Raw genomic sequence first — 27,645 nt, 5'->3', positions numbered from 1 at the left:
TGGGCTCCTCATCATTGATGAGGGGATATTTGTGGAGTCGTCTCCTCCAGTGAATTATTTAAGTTCTATCACCAATCCTGACAATGTGGCTGGATTGTAGAACTTCGATCTGATCCATTGATTGTTGAATCGCTTAGCTCTATCATTTACTGCAGATGATGTTTGGTGCGCAAGTGGTCCTCATTTCAGAAATATCTGGTGCTGCTCCTGGCATTCCGATCTCTTCATTGATCCGGGGATGATCCCCTAGCTTGGTGGTAACGGTAGAGTGAGGGTGTGCCAGGCCATGAGATTATATATTGTGGCAGACGGCAGTTCTGCTGATGGCCCACAATGTCTCATGGTTGCCCATTCTTGAGTTGCTGGATTTGTCTGAAATCTATCCCACACAACATAATGGATGCTATCCTCAATGTGAAGACGGGACTTCATCTCCACAAGAACGGTGCAGTGGTCACTCCTACCGATACTGTCATAACAGATGCATCTGTGGGAGGCAGGCTGGTGAGGATGAGGTTACGTATATGTTTTTTCCTCTTGGTTTCCTTGCTACCAGCCACAGACCCAGTTTAGCAGCAATGTCCTTTAGGATTTGGCCAGCTCCATCTGTACTGGTGCTACCGAGCCACTCTTGATGATGGACATTGAAGTCCACCCCCCAGAGTACATTTGCGCTCTTGCCACCCTCAGTGCTTCCTCCTGTTGTACTGATTCATCAGCTGAGGGGGGAGGTACATGGTAATGGTAAACAGCAGGAGGTTTCCCTGTCAATTTTTGACCTAATGCCATGAGACTTCATGGGGTCCAGAGACGATGTTGAGGACCCTCTGGGAACTCTCTTCCGACTGTATGCCACCTTTGCAATCACCTCTGCTGGGTCTGACCTGCCAGTGGGACAGAATGCACCCAGGGATGGTGATGGTAGTGTCTGGAGCATTACTTGTAAGGTATGATTCCATGCGTGTGACTATGTCAGGCTGTTTCTTGATAGTCTGTGTGACAGCTCTCCCAATTTTGGCATAAGCCCCCAGATGTTCGTAAGGAGGACTTTGCAGATTCGACAGGTTGTGTTTGCCATTGTCAATGCTGGTTCATCTGTCTGGTTTCATTCCTTTTAAAGTTTTAAAGCAGGTTGATAAAGTGGCTTGCTAGGGCATTTCAGAGGGCATTTAAGAGTCAAGCATATTGCTGTGGATCTGGAGTAACATATTGGCCAGACCAGGTAAAGGTGGCAGATTTCATTCCCGAAAAGGCGTTAGTGAATCAGATGTGTTTTTTTTATGACACTCAAACAATGGTTCCATGATCATCATTCGATTTTTAATTTCAGAAAGTCTTGTGCTCTGTGTCTGAATTTGGAGTTGCCAGCCTGTTTGATTCTTTGCTTTTCCTTGCACTGTATTCACCCTCATTCAAGGTATTATTATGTTTTTGCTTCAGCTGCAAAGCTGGAAATTGTGTGCTCAATCGCCTTCCCATCAACAATTCAATGGTGAGAAGGCATTTTGTAGCGGTGAGGTTCTGTAACTCAATAGAGCTAAATTAAGATTTTCATTCTTCTTCTTCAAGTCTTTGATACTTCAAGCATCTCTCAGTTTCTCAATTTGCTGGAGGATAATGAGGCGGGCTGGTTATGTGAATGAATCTGTAACTCTTTGCAAAAGTTTGGAATAATTCATGAGCAAATTGCAGACCATTATGACACCACATGGCATCACAATGTCTAGATTGAATGTCTTCTGCTGTGATGCACAATTTATTAATTTTAATTCACCATGAGTAGTAATCAACGATCATGAGGAAGATCTTGCCTTTTGAACTCCAATAAATCCATTCCTAAGCAATCCCACAGTTCTGATGGAAAAGTACAAGGTAATGGTAGTTCTTTTTGCTCTTGCCTGTTTGCTGTACACATAAGTCACTTGGAAATAATTTCTTCTATAGAACAAGTAATGCTTGACCACCAAACTGATTGCTGGGCTCTCCTTTTAACATTTTGTTATTCTGAAGTGACCTTGATGAAGTCTTTGAAGAATATCGAACTGAAATGTTCTTGGAATGAACACAATGATGTTAAAAACGATGAGATCACCAATGATTGAGGTGCTTTCTCTGTTTGGAGGACTGAATTGAGGAGGATTTCTTCAAGGCAGTATTTTTTATCTGGACACATTTGTCATCTTGCTTCTGTGCAGTAGTTGATAGGACAGTTGACCCTTTTAGTATCCACAGGGGTTATAAACAAGAAAGTGGTTTGCTACTAGCTTCTTGAGGGCAATAAATGTTAGCCAGTGACCCCCACATGCAAATGAATATCTTTTCTCTTAAATATCTTTATGCATTTATGTTGTATTTCTCTGTTGCCTGCTCACACTTATCTGCTAGTTATCCCTTCCTGGCACCTGTGCTCTTTGTCTTGTGCACTATGAACATTTGTTTGCATTCTGTCTCTCATTAGTTTATAGTTTTATTGGGGGTTTTATCACAAATCGAAGAAATGAGAAGATGCATCATGGAATACATTTGAAGTCTTTATTTTGGATAATGGGAATTTAACTTAATGGTAGGAAAGGTGTTTGAGGCGGGGGGTGGAGAAAGAGAGAGGAAAACATTTTTCAGAAACCACGTTGAGGAAATTGTGAGATTTGAGTGTCCAGATTGCACAATTTTGTGATTTTGCACTCTTCACTCGGTGTTGTGCCATTTAACAATGAGCATTTTAATCACCCATCCTCCGTTTTCAATTAAATATGAACCCTATTTATTGAATTTGTAACACAAAAGCTTTTAGTTAATTGATGTAGGTTGAACTATTTTCATGATTGTAATATAAATGTGAAAAATTGGTTGCAGTTTTGAAATCTAACTTCAGATACTTTTATGCTAATGAGTGAATATCTAAAGAGAAAATACATGACGCATATGAAGTACAGTAATTTTTTAATAGTGTTGCAAAAATATGTTTTAAAGCTTAAGTTTGATAATCTCAAATTATTGCCTTCGTCCGAAATGGATTCCTACCCAAAAAAACAATATTTTACAGACTGTAGTCATATTAATTTCAGAATTGCAGAAACAGCTAGAGAATTGTCTCAAGTGGACAATATTTTCAATGTGATGAACCTGAATTTCGTTTTGTTTCACAGGTCAGTGCGAATGAGCTCACAAATGGGGTGATCAATGCAGCTTTCATGCTTCTATTCAAAGATGCCATTAGACTTTTTGCAGCTTATAATGAAGGGATCATTAACCTATTAGGTAAATTTATTCTTCTTTGGTTTGAGAAATGCAAAACTAACCTTTTTAAGATAATACAAGATTTGAAAATAATTTGATTGTTGCTGACATGCATTTCATGCTAGATTTTGTAGTTGAAATGATTTATATTGGACTGTTTGTTTTGTTATTGATAAATTATTATTCTCTTTCTAGAATGTCATTGGCCATCCTGTGCATTTTTAAATATTTAAAAAAAAAAACAAGAATTTGAAGGTAAAATATGAATATGGTCAAGGAGCAGAACAGAAACCGTGAACAAATTTTTCCAATTTTTTTGGCAGAGTGGCACATTGGGTGGGGAGAAAAGATGTGGAAGCCACCAGCCTCTATGGGCATATCATCATTCGGACGATAGTTGAAAGAATTGAAGGGGTGGGTCCCACAATGTAACCCAGATCAGGCTGCCCTTTTTAAAGGCCACCTTGATATACCAGCCACATCTTTAAATCAGCGTGAAATGCGAACTGCGCCCCTGACTAGATTTTGTGATCCCGACACCGATCTTTTCTGACACAAACGGGAGCAGAAATCATGCATGAGCTGATTTAAGAACAACAACTAGCTAAACCTTCAGTAAAAGCAATTTCTGAGTGTTCTTTTCTCACTGTTCCCATTTCCCCCATTGCCTCCCCAGCCTGCATAGTGGGCATAGCTTATAAAGGAATAATGTAAGACATTGTAATGTAAGACATTTGGAAAAATATTTTTACCTATGTGCTTAATCTCTGCCAGGACATCTGCTGCTTGAAGCTGTTGCCTCTGTTCCTATTGTGACCCCTGGTACAATTCTCCATGCCATAGCAGCCGTGTTCCAGGGTGATTCAATAGAGGCCTTTATGGAAGACTTTGATAGAATAAATGCAGAGGGTGTTTTTTTACTGGTGAGGAAGAGCAGAACTATATCAATATAGGAATAGGGAATTCAGAAAAACCTTCTTCACCCATAGTGGTGAGCAAGTGGAGCTTGCTATCACATTGAGGGTTAAGGTGAATAGCACAGACATATTTTAAGAGGAGGCGAGCAGCATATGAGGGAGAAGGGAACATAAGGTTATGCTGATAGTTTGATGAGTAGGCTTGTGGAGTGTAAGTACTGTTTTGATCTAGTTGAACTTCTGTGTTGTATATGCCATGTGGTAACAAAGCTACTGATGTACAGGTTATGAAATAAAATCCAGATTGCCTTGAAATAATGCAATTTCACTTGACCTGTGGCCCTAATAAAACCTTATTTGACATTGCATTGCATAATGTCAATTATAAAATATAGTGACTTCTGTCTCTCAACAAATCCTTGGAGAGACTTCCGGTGGTTGCTCGAGGCGTTTTTTTCGATCCTTTTCCCTCGTTGTCGGGCGGATGCTTTGAAGGAAAAGGGTGCAGGGGTGGTGGAGGAGACTGCACTCCACCAGTGAATGGATTCATGGACCAGAGATGGGTTTAGAAGAAAGGAACTGCAAGAGCAAGAAACTCTTTGTGCGACACAGGGAAAGATGGTGAAGAGCAAGGGGTCGGCCCTACCAGCCAGTGGTCGACGTAGCAATTGGTGGACTTTCTGAATGAAAAGTTCAGTTAGAAGAGGAGGGAGGCTCTGGAGGACCTGGCTAAGGTGTTAGACCTGCTAAGAGTGTGGTTCGACCAGGTGGAGCTGAACTGGAGACCTAGAGCCAGGCAATCTTAAAGATGGAGGAGGCGGTGGGGGAGCACTAAGAGCAGCTTAGCTCATTAGTGGCTGAGATTGGGATGATGCGGGAGACCCAGAAGCGGCGGATTTGGAAAACCGCTTCCGAATCAAAATTTGAAAATTGTGGGGATGCTGGAGGGCATTGAGGGAGTGGACGCAGGCTCTTATGTAGCCAAAATATTGGAGAAGCTGTTGAGTGACGGGGCCTATGACAGGCCCCTGGAGGTTGATTGGGTGCACAGGTTGCTGATGAGAGAGCCGCAGTGAATGAGCTGCCGAGGGTGATGGTGGTGAGGTTACATCGATTTGTCCTTCATTGCTAGAGGGATGGAGTTTAAGACTAGGGAGGTTATGCTGCAATTGTATAAGGTGTTAGTGAGGCCACACCTGGAGTATTGTGTTCAGTTTTGGTCTCCTTACTTGAGAAAGGACGTACTGGCACTGGAGGGTGTGCAGAGGAGATTCACGACGTTAATCCCAGAGCTGAAGGGGTTGGATTACGAGGAGAGGTTGAGTAGACTGGGACTGTACTCATTGGAATTTAGAAGGATGAGGGGGGATCTTATAGAAACATTTAAAATTATGAAGGGAATAGATAGCATAGATGCGGGCAGGTTGTTTCCACTGGCGGGTGAAAGCAGAACTAGGGGGCATAGCCTCAAAATAAGGGGAAGTAGATTTAGGACTGAGTTTAGGAGGAACCTCTTCACCCAAAGGGTTGTGAATCTATGGAATTCCTTGCCCATTGAAGCAGTTGTGGCTCCTTCATTAAATGTTTTTAAGGTAAAGATAGTTTTTTGAAGAAAAAGGGATTAAGGGTTATGGTGTTCGGGCTGGAAAGTGGAGCTGAGTCCACAAAAGATCAGCCATGATCTCATTGAATGGCGGAGCAGGCTCGAGGGGCCAGATGGCCTACTCCTGCTCCTAGTTCTTATGATTCCTGGATAAGGAGTAGATCTTTGGGTGGGCCAGGAATATGAGATGTACCTGGGAGGGCAACGAGCTCTGGGTATACCAGGACCTGGGTGCGGAATTGCCCAAAGGTGAGCGGCATTTAACCGGGTCAAGACTGCCCTCATTAAGAAGGGGGGTGAAGTTCGGGATAATGTACCTGGCCTGCCTCTGGGTGACCCAAAGGGTCGCAAGTATTACTTTGGAACACTGGGGGAGGCAATGGAGTTTGTGAGGGACAATGAACTGGCAGGAGAAAGAGGACATTGAACTTTAGAGGAGGTGTGAGGGGATGTTGGTTCTTTCTGTCTTCCTTTTTTTGGGTGTTTTTCTTTTTATTGCTTTGTTTTTTGGGGGGAGATGGTCGGGGAGAACGTCCTTTAACTCCGGGGTCGTTTTTCTTCCTTGTGTGGTTCTTTGGTGGGATGCTGGAGAATCGTGCTGGGTGAGTGCACCTTTTTTCTGTTTTGTGTGTGTGTTATGGGAGGACGCTCTGAGGAGGGTGAATGTGTCCTCTTCTTCTGCTAGGCTTAGCCTCATTCAATTTATAATGCCGGTGGCCAGAATGAGCAGTGTTTTTGAGGAGGTGGCAGATAGGTGTAGGCAGTGCGTGGGGGTTTCGTGAATCATGTCCACATGTTTTGGGCTTGTCTGAAACTGGAGAGATTCTGGTAGGGATTTGCTGACGTTGAGGTGCTGAGGGTGAAGGTTATCCAGAGCCCAGAAGTGGCGATTTTTGGATTGTCTGAAGTCCCGGGAGAGAGGCTGACGTCTTGGCCCATGCATCCCTGGTAGATCGGAGATGGATTTTGTTGGAATGGAGGGGTTTGGGGTTGCCGAAACTGGGGGGTTGTGGTTGAGCAACCTCGCAGAATTCCTTGGGTTGGAAAAACCAAATTCACCATGAGCGGGACTCTGGAGGGGTTTACCCAGAGATGGAAACAATTTATCGACTTCTCGAGGATAGTTAAGAAGTCAGCAGGGGGAGGGAGTGGGTGTGGGAAGGTGGGGACACTCTGGGGTTTAAAAAGCAGGAGGGAGGGAGGGGGGGGGGGGGCTGTGGGGTGTTAGTTATTTGTTTGTTAAGTAATTTCCTGTTTGTTCTCTTTTTGGTTGTGGTTGTGTTTGATGTGCACATGGAAATGCCTGAATAAAAACATTAACAATACAAGCAAATCTTGGAGAAGCAGTTACTAAAGACTTGGCATTATAGGCTTAACTAAAGTAGCCATATGTAAAATCTTTAAGCATAATATAGCAGAACATGCTTTTTGTTTTGTTCTGAATTTCATGAATATAAATAAGTGTTTAATGTATAACACAGGAATTGAATAAGAATCTGCCAATAGATATGCTGTCTCAATATCACATTACAAGTCTTTATTTTCTGCAATTTTCTCAGAAGTGGCTGTCTAGTACTGTATCACACCATCCAAGTAGCAACTCTTGTGAGCACTGGCCATGTCAACAAGTTTTTGAACTATGGTGGTGTTTAAAAGAGTAAAACTTGAGAAATAAGAGAAATAATTGAAAGAGAAGAAGTGCTTGTATGGAAAAAAAAAGAGAACCGGTTTGGGCTCAGCTATGATATCCCATGCAACTTCATTGTTCTGAAAGCAATATTAACGGGCAAGGAATGAGACAAGGTATCTTGCTCTTTTGAGAGCAGACCAATGTGGGATGGCCCAATGAATCTTTTGGGCTATAAAATTCTATGACAGGATCAGTCTCTGTTGTGATACTATTAGATGTTCTCATGCATACACCTCGCGGAGGAGTTGCTGAGTATTTGAGACCTCAAAACCTGCCTGATTCTTCAAATCAGAAGTGCTAAAACTAATTATTGTATTTGTAGTACTTCCTCGGGCTGTGATCAGTGAACAGAGCATCATAGTAATATTAATTGACGAGTAATCCAGAATCCTGGGCGGATGCTCCGGAAACATGAGTTCAAATTCCTCCAGGGCTGCTGGGGGGAATTTAAATTTAATTAACAAAAGGCTAGTCTCATTAATGATGAAACTACTGGATTGCTGTAAAAACCCATCTCAATTTTAATGTCCTTCAGGGAACCAAAGCTGCTGTTCTTAACCTGTCTTGGTCTACACGTGACAACAGCATTATGGTTCACTCTTAGCTGCTTTCTGAAATGGTCTAGCAAGTCATTCAGTTGCATCAAAATGTTGCAGAAAACTGCATGGATAACCGGGTATTGACCTAGGCACTGGAACCAATGAAGGTGCCTCCTACCCAATCAACTGTGCAAAGTTGTCCTCCAAAATATCTGTGCCAAATTTTACAGGGCTGTTTCATGGACTAATTGAGCAACATATCACTCCGTGGAACATACCGTACAACCTGTAGAGTAAAGGGTTAACATCAGAACCATCAGATGATGATGTGACTATGATGCCATGTCAGTAGCTAAGATCTGGTACGAAGTAGAAGGTTAAAAACTTGCGTCAAGTACTGGTATTTACAAAGATCTATAAATGAACCAAGAATGACGTTTTACAAATAACAGTCGATGGCAGCATTCTTAGACAAACCCAAAAGAAACTCCCATCTTGACCTTGAGCGTAACACAAAACAATGTTGCAGTGGACAGAGCTTAAAGACCCAGAAAAACTGAGGACTGCAGACCTGAAAGACCGACAAATTGTTGGAAAAAGGACGAAAAGAAAAAGAGGTTGAAGACTAGCTCTGGGGCTGGAGCATCCCTTTCCGATGAACTGAATAAGTTCTATGCCCGCTTTGAACAGTCTGCCACTACATCAGTGCCACCCGATCCAACAGCCCTGGACACGCCCATACCCACTATTACAGCCTCCGAGGTAAGAGCTGCCTTCTTGAAAGTAAATCCGTGGAAAGCGATGGGCCGGACGGAGTCCCTGGGCGAGCACTTGGAGCCTGCGCAGACCAGCTGGCGAGTGTATTCTCCGACATCTTCCAACAACTCACTTCTCCGCTCCGAGGTCCCCACCTGCTTCAAGAAGACCACCATAATACCGTACCAAAGAAGAACAAGGTAGCGTGCCTCAACGACTACCGACCGGTGGTCCTGACATCTGTTATCATGAAATGCTTAATCAGACATGTGACCAGTTCACCTAGATATCATATCGAAGGGAGAAGCACAAAGAAGATTTTGAACAATCAAGGAATTGATGAAAAGAGTGAAGATATTAACTTAGCCCTTCGTACAGAACCTTGCTGTTTTTTTTTTCTAAAAAGGGTTCTCACATCAGAACTGTTGATGGAAAGATGGCTGCAAACACAGCATCCTACAGCAACTTACGAGAGGGTTGGAAAGTAGGAGGAGCAACAGACAGCCTAGCTTGTAATTTCAATTTCAGGCACTGAGAATGAGACTTGAAAATGTTACAGCCCATGGAGAGAGTGCGGGACATTATCAGAAAGAAGGCATTGTAATAGAAAGAGCTCCACACTGTGATCTTATAGAATTGAGATGGTTCACAGAAATATCAGAATGAACCAAAAAGCCTTTATCATTGGGACGGAAACCAGTGGAACCTCGTACATACCATTTAGACTAGGATGGAGGTGAGGAACTAGAAACAAATAATGTAAAATCTATACAAATATTCAGGTGGCAGAGACTCCCATTGAACAAACAGTGCAGTTAGTTTGTTTTCAACCTCAAAATGAGCTCTGCACCTGCTTGTGGAGATGAGTCAGGGCACCACCGGAACTAACCCTGTGAAGTCTTGAGAATCTGGCCGGAGATGTAGGAGGATGTGTATTGCAGTAATGAGGAAGTGATCTAGGGGAGTCCTGAACATTGCCTCCAGATCCTGTGCTTCCATATTCAACACCACTTGAAAGAAGCACTTGAGAGCTGCAAAGGCACAGAATGTACCCAAAAGTGACTTGGTAGCATCACTATTAACCGTGCAGGGTGAGTCCTAAAGGAAATATTTGCCAGATTGGGCCTACAGCAGGAAGTGAGTGAAACAACACGAGGGGAAACCTTAACTTCGCAAATCTAACTGGAGTGCAGGATGCATCTGTCCATGACAGCATTGACAGGAGTTATCATCTTGTAGACACGCAGCCCAATTATGAAAATATCCTCCATGTTGTATGGCACTCGTCGTCTTAAGTACTGTGCTGAATGATGTAAAGTGACATGTTTTCCAAAATTTCCTATCCGAGCAACAGCTGATGACCTCCATTATTGAAGTTCTGGTTAAGCCAGTCTTTAATGTATGGCACTACCAACATGCCAAATGGAATAGACTCCGAACAGATCTAGCAGCTCAAAATTTGATATCAATGAAGCACTACCATCAGCAGCAGCAGAATTGCATTCAACCAGAATCTGCAATCTCACCGTATGACATCCCTCAATCTATCATTACCATCAAGCTAGGGGTCAATTAGCAAATGAGTGTAGAAGAACAAGCCAGGCGCAGCACTAGGCATTGCTAAAAATGAGGTGCCAACTTGGTGAAGCTACACCACAGGACAATATGTGTTCATAACAATGGAAGTCGGATGCAAGCGAAAGTGAGCGCTAAGTGATCTCATAAGAATGGGTCAGATCATCTGATGTCATGAATGGTCATTCATGGGATTTGGGTTTTGCTGACTAGGCCCATTCCGAATTGCCCATGGGAAGGTGGTGGTGGTGAGCCACCTTATTGGACTGCTGCAGTACCTTTTGATTCAGGTACACCCACAGTTCTGTTAAAAGGAGTGCTTTGGTCGTGTGCGATTAAATAAATAACTTGAGTCCTAAAACATGATCTTTAAAACCTCCTCAATTCTAACACCAACAACATTTTAAAGAAGTTCAACACCATTCAAGACTGAGTTGTCTACTTCATTAGCAACTCATCTATCACCTTGAACATTTATTCCCTCCACCACCAATGCAAGTAGTGTGTAACATCTGCACGATGATTGCAGCAACACACCAAGGTTACATTGACAGCACTTTCCAAACCCGAGACTTCTACCACCTAGATGTACAAGGGCAGCAGATGCATCGGAGCGTCACATACAAGTTCCCTTCTCTCATGCATCATCCTGATTTGGAAATATATTATCATTCTTTCACTGCTGCTAAATCAAAATTCTGGACTCCCTCTAACAGTACTGAGTGTACCCTACACCATGTGGACTGCAATGATTCAAGAAGGCTGCTCACTAGCTTCTCGAGGGCAATAAAGGTTGGACTATCAATGCTTGCCTTGCTAGCAATGTTCATATTCCAAGGTCGAACCCTGGAGAGGTTCATCAGATAAATTCAATTACCCATCAGATGACTCACATCATTTCACTGAGTGGATCGATTTTTGTTATATTAGTTTTAGAATTTCTATCAAGGAAGAGGTCTGTGATGTAATTGATTGGTTTCTTTGGTTGCTGCTTCTTGTTAATACTCTTGCTATCAATCCAAATAGCAACTGATGAAATACAAAATCACCAGAATTCGAAAAGTAATGGTGTCATCTGAGGAGATTTTGTTTTGCAAATTTTGTGTTGAGTTTGTATTCCCTTCCACTGAAATTTCTAAGAACTAATAAACTCGTATGTCCATCATTACAGGGAAAAATAGACAGTTCTTCACCTCTGATTATTAAGATGTAGTTTATTTTCATCTTGGCAGAAATCATAGAATCCCTACAGTGTGGGAGGAGGCCATTCAGCCCATCCGGTCTGCACTGAAAGAGCACCCTACCTAGGCCCACGCCTCTGCCCTATCACCATAACCGCACATAACCATTTGGACATGAAGGGACAATTTAGCATGTCCAATCCATCTAACCACAGCTTTGGACAGTAGGAAGAAAACTGAGCACCCAGAGGAAACACACGCAGATACTGGGAGAAAGTGCAGACTCCACACAGCCAGTCACCCAAGGTGGGAATCGAACCCGGATCTCTGGCACTGTGGGGCAGCAATGCTAACCACTGTGCTGCCCACTGTACGGCCCATGATGTAACCTGCTCAAAAACTATTCACAAAGGCTAGAAATGCATTATATCACATTGTGTGACTTCAAAATGTTGATCTCACACCAGCTGATACCTTGGGGAGGCAGTGGCATAATGGTATTATCACTGGACTAGTAATCCAGAGATCCAGTGTAATGCTCTGGGGACCTGAGTTTGAATCCTACCACAGCAGATGGTGGAATTAAAATTTAATAAAAATCTGTCGTCAAAATGACCATTGTCAGTTTAAAATAAAAGCAATAACTTGTTCACTAATGTCTTTTTGGGAAGGAAATTTGCCATCCTTATCCGGACTCTAGCAATGTGGTTGACTCGAGCAAGCCACTGGTTCAAGGGCAATTAGGGATAGGCAATAAATGCTAGCTCAGCCAGCAATGCCCATGTCCAATGAATTAAAAAACAACGCAAGATGGGTAGAAATAATTTGTATAAAAATTTAATTGTATATGCATGTTTATAAAAGAATCATTAACTGTTGCATATTCAAATTGTGTTTCCACCATGAATACAAAGTAAACCAGTGCGTATAGGCTGCACAGTGGTTTGCACTGTTGCATCACAACACCAGAAACCTGGGTTCAATGCCGACCTCTGGTGACTGTATGCAGTTTGCACTTTCTCCCTGTGTCTGCATGGGTTTCCTCTGTGTGCTCTGGTTTCCTCCCACGGTCCAAAGATGTGCAGATGAGGTAGATTGGTCATGGTAAATTGCCCCAAGTGGGTTAGGGGCTAGGGTGGAGAATTGGGCCTGAGATGGGGTGAGCTTTCAGAGGGCCGGTGCGGACTCGATGGGTTGAACGGCCTCCTTCTGCACTATGGTGCAAGAAACAATACTTTTCACTGTATACTAATACATGTGACAATAATAAATCAAATCTATAGGGATTCTATGTACCAGCTGCGGCCACTGCCTCTCCAGTGATGCTTCTGTTCTGTAGAGTTACCACCCTCTCCTGGGACTTTGCACTGGGGATCCCTTTATCCTGGGGAAGGACTGCCACTTTCCAGTTCATACTTGAATGGCAGCTAACCATGAAAGGCGACACCGGGTTCTTGACGAGACCCCCATCACCTCAATTAAATACCGCCCAGTCAGTTTTCCAGGGCTGGACAGCTTTGAAACCCATTGAACTCGTCACTACTCCAATATTATGAGCCGTCTGACAATCAGTGCTGGCTTGCATGTATATAAAGGCTATTCGGTAAAGATTGGGACTGCAATGCCTGAAATTATTTCCCAGCAAAATCTAGTCCCTCCAAGAGAAGAATGGAAATCATTTGGCAAGAAAATGAAAGGGGCAGCAATTCTGTTGGCTTTGTTATCTAATGTCCACAGCGTTGTTTTCTTTTTGAAAGCACTTTGTAGCTGTGCATTTCTCTGATTCAGCACATTCTTTTCCTCCAAATGACTGCATCAGCATTGAGTTTCATGTCCTGAATTTCCAGCATTTTGCTTATGTTCGTAGAAACTGGGTCTGATTCTATCACATGTCTGATTTTAATGCCAATTTTTTGTTAAGGGTGCCGTTGGAAGTTAAGAGGCAAAGTATATTTAAGAATTTTGTTTCCATCATGTTTGGAGACATAAACAACATGCTGATTATAGTTATGAATGCATTGCATTGTTTTGCATATGTAGTTTCATATGCAAGAAAATTTGAAGTAATATTGTTTTTAAGTTTACTGATTTCAGTGTGATTGGTCGGCATCTATATAGAAGGATCAGTTTGTACTGAATGTGCAGTTAATTTGTGGATATATTTGATCTTTGCCTGCTAGAGAAATACTTTGATATGAAGAAAAACCAGTGCAAGGAGGCTCTTGATATATACAAGAAGTTCCTTACTAGAATGACACGAATTTCAGAATTCCTGAAAGTTGCAGAAGTAAGCTTTCTCTTGAACTGCCCATTTGTATTTTTTTTTGAAAGAATTCGTAACTGTGCAAATTATTTGTTACAACTATTGTATTCTTTGTTGAACACAGCAAGTTGGAATTGATAGGGGAGACATACCAGACCTTTCTCAGGTAGGCACCTCTTTTTATTAGTGCTTTATTATTTAGCTGTTCAGTAAACTTGGACAGGTTAACATGGTGCGATATAGTTGAACTAGTCACATAGTACATAAAATTCTTCCTGCCTCTCAGATTGTGAAAATAAACACTTGGCCTTGTGTTTTGACTCTGATATGCTGTTTTCTCAGCATAATTCCTCAAATTAGCATAACCAGTGCAATTGTATTCGCTGCAATTCAAGTTTCTGTGATCCTTTGCCCTATTTAAAAAAATCTTGTGCTAAAAACAGCACACTTCGCTTTTCCCTTCATTTAGTATAGGGCGACAACCGATGCTCCCTCCGTCCCCTCCTAATCCCTTGCCACTATGCTGACCCCCTAAGAGCCATTGCCAGAGGCTCTATAGCCAGCACAAACAGCAGCGGTGACAGTGGCTTGTTCCCCTATGTAATTCGAAGTTCTGTGAGCCCATGCCATTGGCCCGCACACTTCCCCCCCCCCCCCCCCCCCCCCCCTCGGTGCAACATAAAACAAGCGCACCCATGCCACGAACCTTGGTCTCCAACCCAAACTTTCCCACGACCTCAAACAGGTACCGCCACTCCACATAGTTGTATGCTTTCTCCGCATCCATGGACATCACTGCCTCTGGTACCTGGGCTCCTGATAGGGTCATGATAACATTTAACAGCCTCCTCGTATTGCTCGAGAGCTGCCTGCCCTTTTATGAAGCATGTTTGGTCCTCCACAACCATCCCCAGGACACAACCTTCTATCCTACCCGCCAATGACTTAGCCAGCACTTTCACGTCCGTATTTAACAACTATATGAGCCTATACATCCAACATTCCGCCGGGTCCTTCCCCTTATTCCAGTATTAACGTGATCGTTGCTTGTCATCGTCTCCGGCAGCTCCCCCTTCTTCAACACCTCGCTAAGTGTCCTCAGTAGCTGTGGCGCCATGTCGGTTGCGAACTCCTTATAAAATTCCACCGAATAGCCATCGGGCTCCGGAGCCTTCCCTGACTTCATACCCCTTATACTTTCCAGTACCACCCTCACCCCCAGGGGCTTCTCTGGCGCCTCCCTGGACATGGCCTGCCTATGCAGCCGTCCTACCGCCCTCCCCGTTGTCAGCCTATCAAATTGCTCCTGTAATTATTTCCTCCTCACCAATCCCTCCATGGTGGGCACCTTGAGTACTCCCTATCTACCTCCACTATCTCATTCATTAACCATTCACATTCCTCCTTCCTTTTTCTATCCAAATGAGTCTTGAACCAGAGAATCTTCCCTTGGACCACCGCTTTTAGCGCTTCCCAAAAGGTGGCCGCCGACACCTCCCCGTTTGGTTCAATTCCACATAATCTTTAATCGCAGTCTGCACTTTGTCACTAAAGCCTCTGTCTGCCAGCAACCCCGAATTGAGCCTCCAACCCAGCCTCTGTTCTTGAAATGCCACCGGTCCACCATATCCATCTTTTCCATAAGCCCACCTAGCTCCTTTGCCATTTGTACTCTACTCATCGACCTGGGGCTCGACCTATCCACCCTCCGCTCTCGGATACAGTTAAAAGCTCCTCCCATGATCAACTAGTGCGTGGCCAAGTCCAGGATCGCTGCCAGCAACCCCCTCATAAAACCACATCACCTCAATTTGGTGCATACACATTCACTAACATCATCGGCGTCCTTTCTAATACCCCACTCGTGGTCACATATCTCCCACCCGGGTCCATCACTTCCTTTGCGCTCACAAGCCCTGTTTTCTTACTCGCCAAGATTAGCACTCCCCGCGACTTTGCATCAAACCCCAAGTGGAAAACCTGCCGACCCACCCCTTCCTTAAGCTAACCTGGTCCTTCACGCAGAGGTGTGTCTTCTGTTCAAGCTCCTGAGGTGCGCAAAAATCCAAGATCCATTGAGTCCATTGAGCCCTTGCACGTTCTATGTTATCAGCCATACGCTGATATTGCACCTCCATTCCTCTCTACCGCCTATCATCCTCCCCTTTTGGCTCTAATCCTGTTGGGTCTACTCTATACCTGGCCCATTTCTCCACCCCTGACCATGCTGCCCCGCCTCTTCGTGTTGCCCTTCCTATATTCCCGGTCTTTATTTGTCACCCATAGGTTCGCCTGGTAGAGCACCCCAAACCTGATCTTCCGCTGATGTAGCACCGCCTTGGCCTTGTTGAACACCGCATGCCGTTTCTCCACCTGCGACCTCTGCGCCCAAAACATTTCTCCACCCTCTCCATCGAGGTCTTCTGGGGTGCCACAGCCCATTCAATGGCCTTTGAGCAATCCTCCTGCATCTCCTTCCACTGTTGGCAGAACTCTTCCTTGATGCAGGCCATCAACTGCTCCATCTGGAGTTTTCCGACTTGCACAAGCCCTTCACCCTCAGCCAGGTCCCTTCCAGCTCCGTGGCCAGGTCTTTCACCTTCTTCCACCGGGTTTGGTAACTGGTGGACATACTACTCCAGGGGGGAACTATTCCTCCGAGCTTCAACTACACCTTTCTGTCAAAGTTGCTCCCAATTTCGGGTAAGAAGAGCCCTTTTCTACATCTTTAAGCAGGAACTGCCCTGTGTGGCCGCCACTGGAAGTCCATTCCTAAAATTGTCACTGGCGTCCCCAAAAAAACTTTCCTAGGCTGAATGTATCACTATTGCTGCTAATTGCACTAATTTTCAGACCTTTGTTGAGATTCCAAAAATTAAGCTGGTTATTTTGGAAACGAGGACCAAGAGATACAATTTCTTCAAAATAAATTTAGAGTACCCAATTCTTTTTTTCCCCAATTAAGGGGCAAATTAGCATGGCCAATTCACCTACCAGCACGTCTTTGGGTGTGGGAGTGAGACCCACGCAAACGTGGCGAGAATGTGCAAACTTCACACTGACAGTGACCCAGGGCTGGGATTGAACCCGGGTCCTCTGCGGTGTGAGGCAGCAGTGCAAACCCAACTAATAGATATACTTTGAATAATTGTGTTTAATTTAATAAGGAAGTGCCTGCTAATATAACTAGAAAAAACAGAATGCGCAAAGGTGATGGATTGACATTGTGATTTTGGAATTTTCTCTGTGATATACCGATTTTGGGTTGTATTAATCAAACATTGCCAATTTATCTAAATTGAATGCATAATAGAGTATGTCCATAAAACAATCAAAAAATGTTTTTTCTATTGTACGCATTTGAAGCATTCAGTATTCAAGAGTTTCCGTGCCACTTTTTGCATGGGGTAAAGGGGCTATCGCCAATTATGCCCAAAGTAGGAATTATATCCTTTTCTGAATTTCTTAAGCAAGCAGTTGCTTGCTTATACAGAGCTTAGAGTGCTACTGAAAAAAGAGACACTCTACTGCAGGCTTTTTGCCTCACACACATCAAGACAGATTTGCAAGAAGCTCAAAGGAGTTTGCAAGTGCTCTTTCGGCGGGCTTGATGAGCCGAATGGCCTCCTTCTGCACTGTAGGGCTTCCAAGACTCTTGAGTGGCTGGGCGGAAAACCCTGCCCGTTGAGCAGTGGAACAGAGGTACCAGTATCTGAACTGCAGTTTAAAACCTTTAATATATAGCAGTGAGGTGTGGAAATACTGAGGATTGGTGAAGACGGATGCTTCTATGTCTGGCCACAGAAATGTAGCAAAAAATTACACTTGCAATCAGTCAGCCTTTGTAACTTTAAAATAAGTGGTTAGAGAGTTGCATTTCTCACATATGCGCTTGGCGAATGTGACCATTTTAATAGCCTGCCAATTATTCTGGAGGATTTCTTCAGAGTCTGATGATTTAGGCCCTTTGATATGAAATATATTCTTTTTGTAACTATTGGAGGCTTTTGAAATCCTCCCAAAGTTTGGGTTAAAATGTGTATTAATTTTTGATCAGTTTGATGGATATATTTTATCTGCCATTTTTAAAAATTAATTCCATCGTTTTATCCATACTTCCGTTAGTGTTTTGTTCTTCAGTATGCCTCCTCTTTTAGTATTTTTATTTAAATATTTTTATTGTCCCCCTTTTTCACACTTTATCCCAAATTTACACCCACCAACAATAAACAATAATCAGTAACAAATATGTCAATCCCCATATCAATAACAATGATCCCATCCTCCCACCAAACCCCAAACATTAGCCCGCATGTTCATATAAACAAATGACAAAAACGAATCGGGAATCGCCCATAGTCACCATTAACACAAACAGCCCTGTTCGACGTTTAGCTGTTGTAGTATAAAGAGTCAAAGGTACTGCTATGTTTCCACAAACACCTTTAATTTACTTCAACAGACTTTGCACAAAACTCTAACATCACATCACCTGACAAGGGCCACCTGAAGCCCCTTTACATATCAGTGCCAATTATTGGATGCTTAACATAAATGAGACAACTAATTGGAATGTCTCTTAACCCATTACTTCACAAGCCCCCCCCCCCCCCAAACTAATGTTCGGTGTTATCCAGTTCTTGAAAGTGCATGATGAATAATGCCCATGAATTGTAGAACCCCTCCATCCTTCCCCTCAGTTCAAACTTAACCTTCTCAAGAGTCAAGAATTCCAACAAGTCCCCTTGCCACGCCAGGGCACAGGATGGAGAGGTTGCTCTCCAACCCATCGGGATCCGCCTTCAGGCGATCAGCGAGGCGAAGGCTACAACATCTGCCTACCCACCCGTTTCCAACCCTGGCTGGTCCGACACCCCGAATATGGCCTCCTGGGGGCCCGGGTCCAATTTCATGTGCACCACTTTAGAAATTACCCTAAAACCTCCTTCCAGTAATCCTCTAGCTTTGGACAGGACCAAAACATATGAATGTGATTAGCGGGGGCCCACCCGCAATGTTCACACACATCTTCTACTCCTTCAAAGAATCGGCTGATCCTCGCCCTTGTGAGGTGTGCTCTGTTTACCACCTTCAGCTGTATCAGCCCCAACCTCGCGCACAAGGTGGAGGCGTTCACTCTCCAGAGCATCTCACACCAGAACCCCTCCTCCATATCCTCTTCCAACTCTTCCTCCCACTTCGCTTTGATCCCTTCCAGTGGTGCCTTCTCCTCTTCCAAAATAGCTCCGTAAACCGCCAACACTACCGCCTTCTCCAGTCCCCCTGTCGTCAGCACCTCCTCCAGCAATGTAGAGGCCGGCTCCACCGGGAAGCTCTGTATCTCCTTTCTGGTAAAATCTCGAACCTGCACGTATCTAAACATTTCTCCCTGCTCCAGCCCATACTTTGCTCCAAGCTCCTTCAATCCTGCAAACCGACCCCTAAGAAACAAATCTTTTAGTGTCTTAATCCCCTTCTCCCATTTCCAAAAATTTCCATCCCACTTCCCTGGCTCAAAACTGTGGTTCCCCGGAATCGGCATTTCCCTTGACCCTGCCCCCAATCCGAAGTGTTGGCGAAACTGCCCTCTTTTAGTATTGGTTGTAAATTTGGACATTACTCGGTTTATCCTTATGTCCAAATCCTTGGAAGAAGAACATAATAAATAGGAGCAAAAGTAGGTCATTCAACCCTCAAGCTTCTTTTGCCGTATAATCAAATTGTGGTTGATTTGATCTTGTTTTAACTCTGATTCTTGGTAGCTCCTCACAACCCTTGACTCCTTTTATAGATTGAAAATCATTCTAACTCAACCTTCAATATATTTAATGATCCACTGTTCTCTGGAAGAGAATTTCAAATATTAATGATCCTCTGAGAGAAGAAATTTCTCCTCATCTCTGTCTTAAATGTGAAATCTTATTCTGAAAATGTGTCCCTAGTTCCAGATTCCCCAAGAGGGAAAATAGCCTCTCGGCACTAACTCGGTGAAGGTTCCTTCAATTTGTGTGGTTTTTCTATAAGATCACCTTTTGTTCTTCTAAGAGCATTGGCCCGATTTGCTTAACTTTTTCTCAAAACAATCCCTTCATCCCATAATTGAGGATTTAAAGATCAGCTGCATCTTATTAAAAAATTGTTAACTGTCTGCTTGATCCTGTAGCTGACATTTGTTTTAATATCATAGGCACCAAGTAGCCTTCTTGATGCATTAGAACAGCATCTGGCTTCATTGGAAGGCAAGAAAGTTAAAGACTCTTCAACAGCTGCTAGCAGGTAATTTGCATGTATGCTTTATAAATTGTCATTACAATGGATGTGAAAGAAAAGTCACTGAATAACAGGATCCATAATTTCTCCTCCTAGGATGCCTATCTAAGAACCATGGTTGAATAATGCAGAAAGGGACCCTTCTCTTTAAATGACTAGATGTAAATGTTGAGGTTGTGTATGAGGGAAGTCTCAATTATATAAGATGGAAGTTCAAAGATTCTTTCCAAGTTGACAGCTCTTTTTAATTGCATATTCTGATGATCCTCTAAATAAGAATTAGTCTATTCAGTCCTACCATATTGCGTATCAATTTCCCAACATGTCTCTTCACCCCTAGTTTGTCCTCCTTCACCATCCATGGCAGAGACTTGAGCCACACTGGATCTGTGAAGTCCTTTTGCTTTCATCTTCCAGTGGCGGCAATTATTATTATTATTATTATCCTGCAGCACTGGTGGCGGTGGTGCCGGAAAGGTCGGCACCTCCTCCCTAATGAAGTCCCTAACCTGCAGATATCTGAACCTATTTTCCTTTGGTAACTGGTACGTCTGCTCAAGCTCTTCCAAGTTTCCAAACCTTTCTCCCACAAACAAATCCCTAAAGTACTCTATCCCCACCTGCTGACACCCTCTGAACCTCTCATCCAAGCCCGCTGGTGCAAACCTATGATTGTCGCGAATCGGCACCCACCACAACATGCCTTCCAATCCAAAGTGCCGTCAACATTGGTTCCAAATCCTCTTGATATCACCACTGGACTCATGGAATACTGAACCAACGAGAATGGAATGGGTGCTGGAATACAAACAGAACCTTCGGCAGCACCGTCATCTTCACCGTTTGCACCTGCCTCACCAAAGACCATGTCATTGCATCCCACCTCTTGAGATCCACCTGTATTCCCTTCACTAGCTGCGGAAAGTTGAACTTGTGCAGCCCCCCCCCCCCCCCCCCCCCCCAATTGCCAATATTGCTAGGGCAAAGAGCAGCGGGGTGAGCGGGCACCCCTGCCTCATCCCCCGGTATAAGCCAAAGTAATCCAAACTAACCTTGTTCATCCAAACACTCACCTTAGAGGCCTTGTACAGCAGCCGATCCCAATGCACAAACCCCTGCACAAACCCAACCACTTCCACACCAGAACATCATAATAACATTAAGCAGCCTCGGTACATTTGCCGACAGCTGTGGCCCCTTCACAAACCCTGTTTGTTCCTCTACTATCACCCCCGGCACGTAATCCTCTATCTGCGAGGCCTGCACTTCCCCAACAACTTCATGTCTCCGTTCAACAGCGAGATCGGGGCAGAGTTGCAGACATGTATGGAGAGCTGATGGAAGAGGGATTGTGTTCCTGTAGAGGAAGTCCGGTGCAAGTGGGAGGAAGAATTGGGGCTGGAGTGCGGAGGGAAGCTCTGTTGAGGGTGATTGTGTCCTCGTTGTATGCTAGGCTGTGTTATCCAATTTAATATGGTGCATAGAGCTCACATGATAGTGCCCAAAATGAGTCGGTTCTTTTCGGGTGTGGAAGATGGGTGTGGGTGGTCTGCTGCTGCCGGGGGGGGGGGGGGGGGGGGGGGGGGGGAAGAAGAGGAGGGAGGAGAGAAGGGGAAGGGGAAGCGCCGTGCTGGCCCTTCCTCAAAACCCCAATATATATATATATATCACTCAGTCCACATTACATCCTCTTATGTACTCATTTTCTGCCACCACTCGCCATTAGTATGTGTCCATTGGCTGGTCCTCTGCCATCTATTCCGCCGCTGGCCTAAACCTTCACTGCCACTCACTTGCCACCTTTTTCCCAAGCCCTCACTGCCCCTACTTGCAATCTTCGGTCAGATACAGTGGAAACTGCCCTGTAGATTGTCACATCACAAACTCCCAGGGGTTAAGAGTGTAAAGCAGCACATAATAAAAATAGACAAAAAAATGGCAAATGTTTTCTTCAGCATAGCAGATGTAGGATTGTTTGCAGTTTCCAGTTCAAGGTGTAATTTCCTCTGGCCAAGTTTTTATCCACCATTTTTGCTGCAGGCAGTTGCTTGGAATGTCACTGGCAGTGCCAGCCATCGCACCTCAACTACATGTGCGAGGAATGTGCCTTTTTTAGTTACGGTGTCACTAAACTCTTCCTTGGATCAGACTTCTCATAGTGAAGATATATCTCCACTAACTCATCCCAAAACCTGAATTTCGATGAGGTTTATCAATAGAAGCAAATGATGTCCACTGTCCTCGTCTCATCAGACAATTTAATGGCGAAACCATCTTCAGTTCCCTCAAAAGTTCAATGGAGTTGATGGGCTTGCTGACTGGCATTGGATTTGGGGATACATTCATAAATTAAACATAGTAAGATGTACAAGTCTAACTTCTATTCATGTGTCAAATGATATTAATTTCTCCAACATTCTGCCTTGTCATTTGTTCACCTTTTCTTATGGATTTTATTCTGGATAGACAACATGCTTCTCTAATATTGAAGCCCACAATTCATTTTCATAACATCTTGTCTAGAATTCCAACAAGAAAACCTTTTATTATTGTGGGCAGCACGGTAGCCTTGTGGATAGCACAACTGCTTCACAGCTCCAGGGTCCCAGGTTCGATTCCGGCTTGGGTCACTCTGTGCGGAGTCTGCACATCCTCCCCGTGTGTGCGTGGGTTTCCTCCGGGTGCTCCGGTTTCCTCCCACAGTCCAAAGATGTGCAGATTAGGTGGATTGGCCATGATAAATTGCCCGTAGTGTCCAAAATTGCTCTTTGTGTTGGGTGGGGTTACTGGGTTATAGGGATTGGGTGGAGCTGTTGACCTTGGGTAGGGTGCTCTTTCCAAGAGCCGGTGCAGACTCGATGGGCCGAATGGCCTCCTTCTGCACTGTAAATTCTATGAAAAAAAATAAGTATAAAGAGAGAAGGTGTGCACCTTGAATTGAAATATTTGGGAACTAAAGTGGTCCATAACCACAGAGGATTTTACAAAAGTAGTTGTATTCGGTGTCCTCTGCCAAGATGGATCTGTAGATCAGCCTTCTTATTATTCCTACTGTAGGGAGCTGATATCATGAAATATAATGACTACACAATCAAATGCCTATTTCAGACTCCCAGCATTAACTAGAGATACAAGGAAAACCAAAACTGTATTGTTTGAAATGTTATTTGGTTTTGAAGGACTTTAGTGCTCCAGTGATTGGCAGTGATAGTAATGGGGCATAAATGTGCCCTATATCTTTGCTCTTAATGTGCCACCTTCATTCTGGTCACATTTCCTTGTCTGGCTAATTATGCATTTGCAGAGGTTTATGCTGCATCAATGTCCAATCACTGACATGCCCTTTGTAATTGTGTGCAAGGGGATTTTAATTTTGCCAAAACAAGAATTCCAAAGTGTGCAGACTGATGCATCAGGACCTCTGAGTTTGCCGAAGCCAAATGTTAGCCGAACTAATGTGACACCTCCTTTTGCCGTAAAAGGTATTTATCTGTCTCCCGCGGCTTAATTGATAAATGCCACCTGGTTAGTCCCCATAATAAAGAAACACATATTCTGTCCCAGTCATGCAGTGAACCTAATTTGACGCACTGCATAATATTTATTTGCAATGGCCCAGAATATACGAACAGGAAAATATACCAGTATCATTTTGCGCGCAGATTGAATTTTAAAGTCTTGCAATAGAATTGGGAGATTCAGACATTCTGGCCATGATCTACCGGCCACATTGCCCCCCAATGGGAGCGTGACATGGCGGTAGGTCCTGGGTGAAGCCGCCCACGGGATTCCTGGCAACCACAATGTCTCGTGGGATATACCCAGGTCCTGCGAGGTGTCGGGATTAGGAACCCGCCCACGATGGGCGGACCCAAACCGCGTCCGCGTAAGTAAGCCTTAAACCCACTTGACTCCTACTTACACGGTATCTACTGTCCTCCTCGGGATGCTGTTCAGTACTGGTCCACACAACACCTGGGTGGCCAGGGAGAGGGAAGAGTGGCCAGCTGGCCTTCCCTCTGAAATGTGGGTACCTTGGCACTGCCTGGCTGGCACCTTGGCACTGCCAAACCAGGAGAACTGCCTGGTTGCCAGGGTCGCAGTGCAAGGGTGCCCGGGTGGCACTGACAAGGGTCAGGACCCTGAGGAGAGCCATGCCCATGAAAGGAGGGTGAGGGGGGTGCAGTGTAGCGTCTGGGGGGGATTGGGGGAGGGATGATGGATGGGGGAATCTAGAAGGGGGGGGGGCTATAATGCATATGGGGGTGGGGGGGGACCAGGGACCCCCATAATGGGGTGTCCTCACTTGGGAGGGGGAGGGGGGAGGGGGGGGGAAAGAGAGGAGAAATGCCCAGGTGTTCACTTGGAGTTAGGACCATAAGCTCACAGCGGCATCCTTTCACAATGACGGCCTGACCGCTGAGTTCAGGTCCACAGCGAAGAAAAAAGTTGTAAGTGGGCTGAACCGGTGAGAAACTCCCCAGGGCCCAAAAATGTGACTAGATATCATTAGGTAGCGGTCGGGAAGGAACCGGCAGGAGACTCCCAGCAAATCCCGTCACAAATGATCCTTAGAAACATAAGAACTAGGAGCAGGAGTAGGCCATCTGGCCCCTCGAGCCTGCTCCGCCATTCAATTAGATCATGGCTGATCTTTTGTGGACTCAGCTCCACTTTGCGGCCCGAACACCATAACCCTTAATCCCTTTATTCTTCAAAAAACTATCTATCTTTACCTTAAAAACATGTAATGAAGGAGCCTCAACTGCTTCACTGAGCAAGGAATTCCATAGATTCACAACCCTTTGGGTGAAGAGGTTCCTCCTAAACTCAGTCCTAAATCTACTTCCCCTATTTTGAGGCTATGTCCCCTAGTTCTGCTGTCACCCGCCAGTGGAAACAACCTGCCCGCATCTATCCTATCTGTTCCCTTCATAATTTTAAATGTTTCTATAAGATCCCCCCTCATCCTTCTAAATTCCAATGAGTACAGTCCCAGTCTACTCAACCTCTCCTCATAATCCAACCCCTTCAGCTCTGGGATTAACCTAGTGAATCTCCTCTGCACACCCTCCAGCGCCAGTACGTCCTTTCTCAAGTAAGGAGACCAAAACTGAACACAATACGCCAGGTGTGGCCTCACTAACACCTTATACAATTGCAACATAACCTCCCTAGTCTTAAACTCCATCCCTCTAGCAATGAAGGACAAAATTCCATTTGCCTTCTTAATCACCTGTTGCACTTGTAAACCAACCTTCTGTGACTCATGCACTAGCACACCCAAGTCTCTCTGAACAGCGGCATGCTTTAATATTTTATCGTTTAAATAATAATCCCGTTTGCTGTTATTCCTACCAAAATGGATAACCTCACATTTGTCAACATTGTATTCCATCTGCCAGACCCTAGCCCATTCACTTAACCTATCCAAATCCCTCTGCAGACTTCCAGTATCCTCTGCACTTTTCGCTTTACCACTCGTCTTAGTGTCATCTGCAAACTTGGACACATTGCCCTTGGTCCCCAACTCCAAATCATCTATGTAAATTGTGAACAATTGTGGGCCCAACACGGATCCCTGAGGGACACCACTAGCTACTGATTGCCAACCAGAGAAACACCCATTAATCCCAACTCTCTGCTTTCTATTAATTAACCAATCCTCTATCCATGCTACTACTTTACCCTTAATGCCATGCATCTTTATCTTATGCAGCAACCTTTTGTGTGGCACCTTGTCAAAGGCTTTCTGGAAATCCAGATATACCACATCCATCGGCTCCCCGTTATCTACTGCACTGGTAATGTTCTCAAAAAATTCCACTAAATTAGTTAGGCATGACCTGCCTTTTACGAACCCATGCTGCGTCTGCCCAATGGGACAATTTCTATCCAGAAGCCTCACAATTTCTTCCTTGATGATAGATTCCAGCATCTTCCCTACTACTGAAGTTAAGCTCACTGGCCTATAATTTCCTGCTTTCTGCCTACCTCCTTTTTTAAACAGTGGCGTCACGTTTGCTAATTTCCAATCCACCGGGACCACCCCAGAGTCTAGTGAATTTCGGTAAATTATCACTAGTGCATCTGCAATTTCCCTAGCCATCTCTTTTAGCACTCTGGGATGCATTCCATCAGGGCCAGGAGACTTGTCTACCTTTAGCCCCATTAGCTTGCCCATCACTACCTCCTTAGTGATAACAATCCTCTCAAGGTCCTCACCTGTCATAGCCTCATTTCTATCAGTCGCTGGCATGTTATTTGTGTCTTCCACTGTGAAGACCGACCCAAAAAACCTGTTCAGATCCTCAGCCATTTCTTCTTTTCCCATTATTAAAACTCCCATCTCATCCTCTAAAGGACCAATATTTACCTTAGCCACTATTTTTTGTTTTATATATTTGTAAAAACTTTTACTGTTTGTTTTTATATTCTGAGCAAGTTTACTCATACTCTACCTTACTCTTCTTTATAGCTTTTTTAGTAGCTTTCTGTTGCCCCCTAAAGATTTCCCAGTCCTCTAATCTCCCAGCAATCTTTGCCACTTTATATGCTTTTTCCTTCAATTTGATACTCTCCCTTATTTCATTAGATATCCACGGTCGATTTTCCCTCTTTCTACCGTCCTTCTTTTTTGTTGGTATAAACCTTTGCTGAGCACTGTGAAAAATCGCTTGGAAGGTTCTCCACTGTTCCTCAACTGTTCCACCATAAAGTCTTAGCTCCCAGTCTACCTTAGCTAGTTCTTCTCTCATCCCCATTAACATCTCCGTTAAATCAAGCTCTCTATATGTAGTAAGAGTGTAATTAAAACATCCAAACCATAAGTCATTGACACAGAATTAGGCCATCCAGCCAATCATGTTTGTCACCATTCAATGAGATCATAATTTGATATGATGATTCTCCACTCCACTTTCCCGCCTTATCCCCATAACCCTTGTTTCCCTTATTGATTAAAAAAATCTGTTTATCTCAGCCTTGATCATACTTGATGCTCCAACCACTTCACATTTTCCTGCATTATATTCCATCTACCAAAATTTTGCCCCCTCACCTAATCTATCTATAAACCCACTGTACTCTTTACTTGGTGATAGTAATTCACTTCCCACACCCAAGTCATTAATATATATTGTAAATAATTCTGTCACTCTGTGTCTGTCACTCTGTGTCTGTCACTCTGTGTCTGTCACTCTGTGTCTGTCACTCTGTGTCTGTCACTCTGTGTCTGTCACTCTGTGTCTGTCACTCTGTGTCTGTCACTCTGTGTCTGTCACTCTGTTCCCCTCTCTCTCTCTGACTGTTCCCCCTCTCTCTCTCTGTTCCCCTCTCTCTCTCTGTTCCCCCTCTCTCTCTCTGTTCCCCCTCTCTCTCTCTGTTCCCCTCTCTCTCTCTGTTCCCCCTCTCTCTCTCTGTTCCCCCCCTCTCTCTCTCTGTTCCCCCTCTCTCTCTCTCTGTTCCCCCCTCTCTCTCTCTGTTCCCCCTCTCTCTCTCTGTTCCCCCTCTCTCTCTCTGTTCCCCTCTCTCTCTCTGTTCCCCTCTCTCTCTCTGTTCCCCTCTCTCTCTCTGTTCCCCTCTCTCTCTCTGTTCCCCTCTCTCTCTCTGTTC

General features: G+C 44.2%; 1 protein-coding gene across 22 annotated transcripts in view; it reads left to right on the top strand.

The window, feature by feature from the left end:
- picalma (phosphatidylinositol binding clathrin assembly protein a) overlaps nucleotides 1-27,645 on the top strand; it is a 161,830-nt gene that overhangs the window by 51,032 nt on the left and 83,153 nt on the right. For all 22 annotated transcript variants that reach the window (XM_038818475.1, XM_038818477.1, XM_038818483.1 and 19 more), the window contains exons 6-9: nucleotides 3,147-3,258; nucleotides 13,679-13,785; nucleotides 13,886-13,927; nucleotides 19,949-20,037. In XM_038818475.1, the coding sequence (XP_038674403.1) occupies nucleotides 3,147-3,258; nucleotides 13,679-13,785; nucleotides 13,886-13,927; nucleotides 19,949-20,037 (350 nt within the window). The remainder of the gene's footprint in view (nucleotides 1-3,146; nucleotides 3,259-13,678; nucleotides 13,786-13,885; nucleotides 13,928-19,948; nucleotides 20,038-27,645) is intronic.

The sequence above is a fragment of the Scyliorhinus canicula genome, chromosome 14, assembly GCF_902713615.1.
Source record: "Scyliorhinus canicula chromosome 14, sScyCan1.1, whole genome shotgun sequence".
Classification (NCBI taxonomy): domain Eukaryota; kingdom Metazoa; phylum Chordata; class Chondrichthyes; order Carcharhiniformes; family Scyliorhinidae; genus Scyliorhinus; species Scyliorhinus canicula.
The sequence above is the reverse complement of the archived record's forward strand: the minus strand, read 5'-3'. Positions and strand labels throughout refer to the sequence as shown.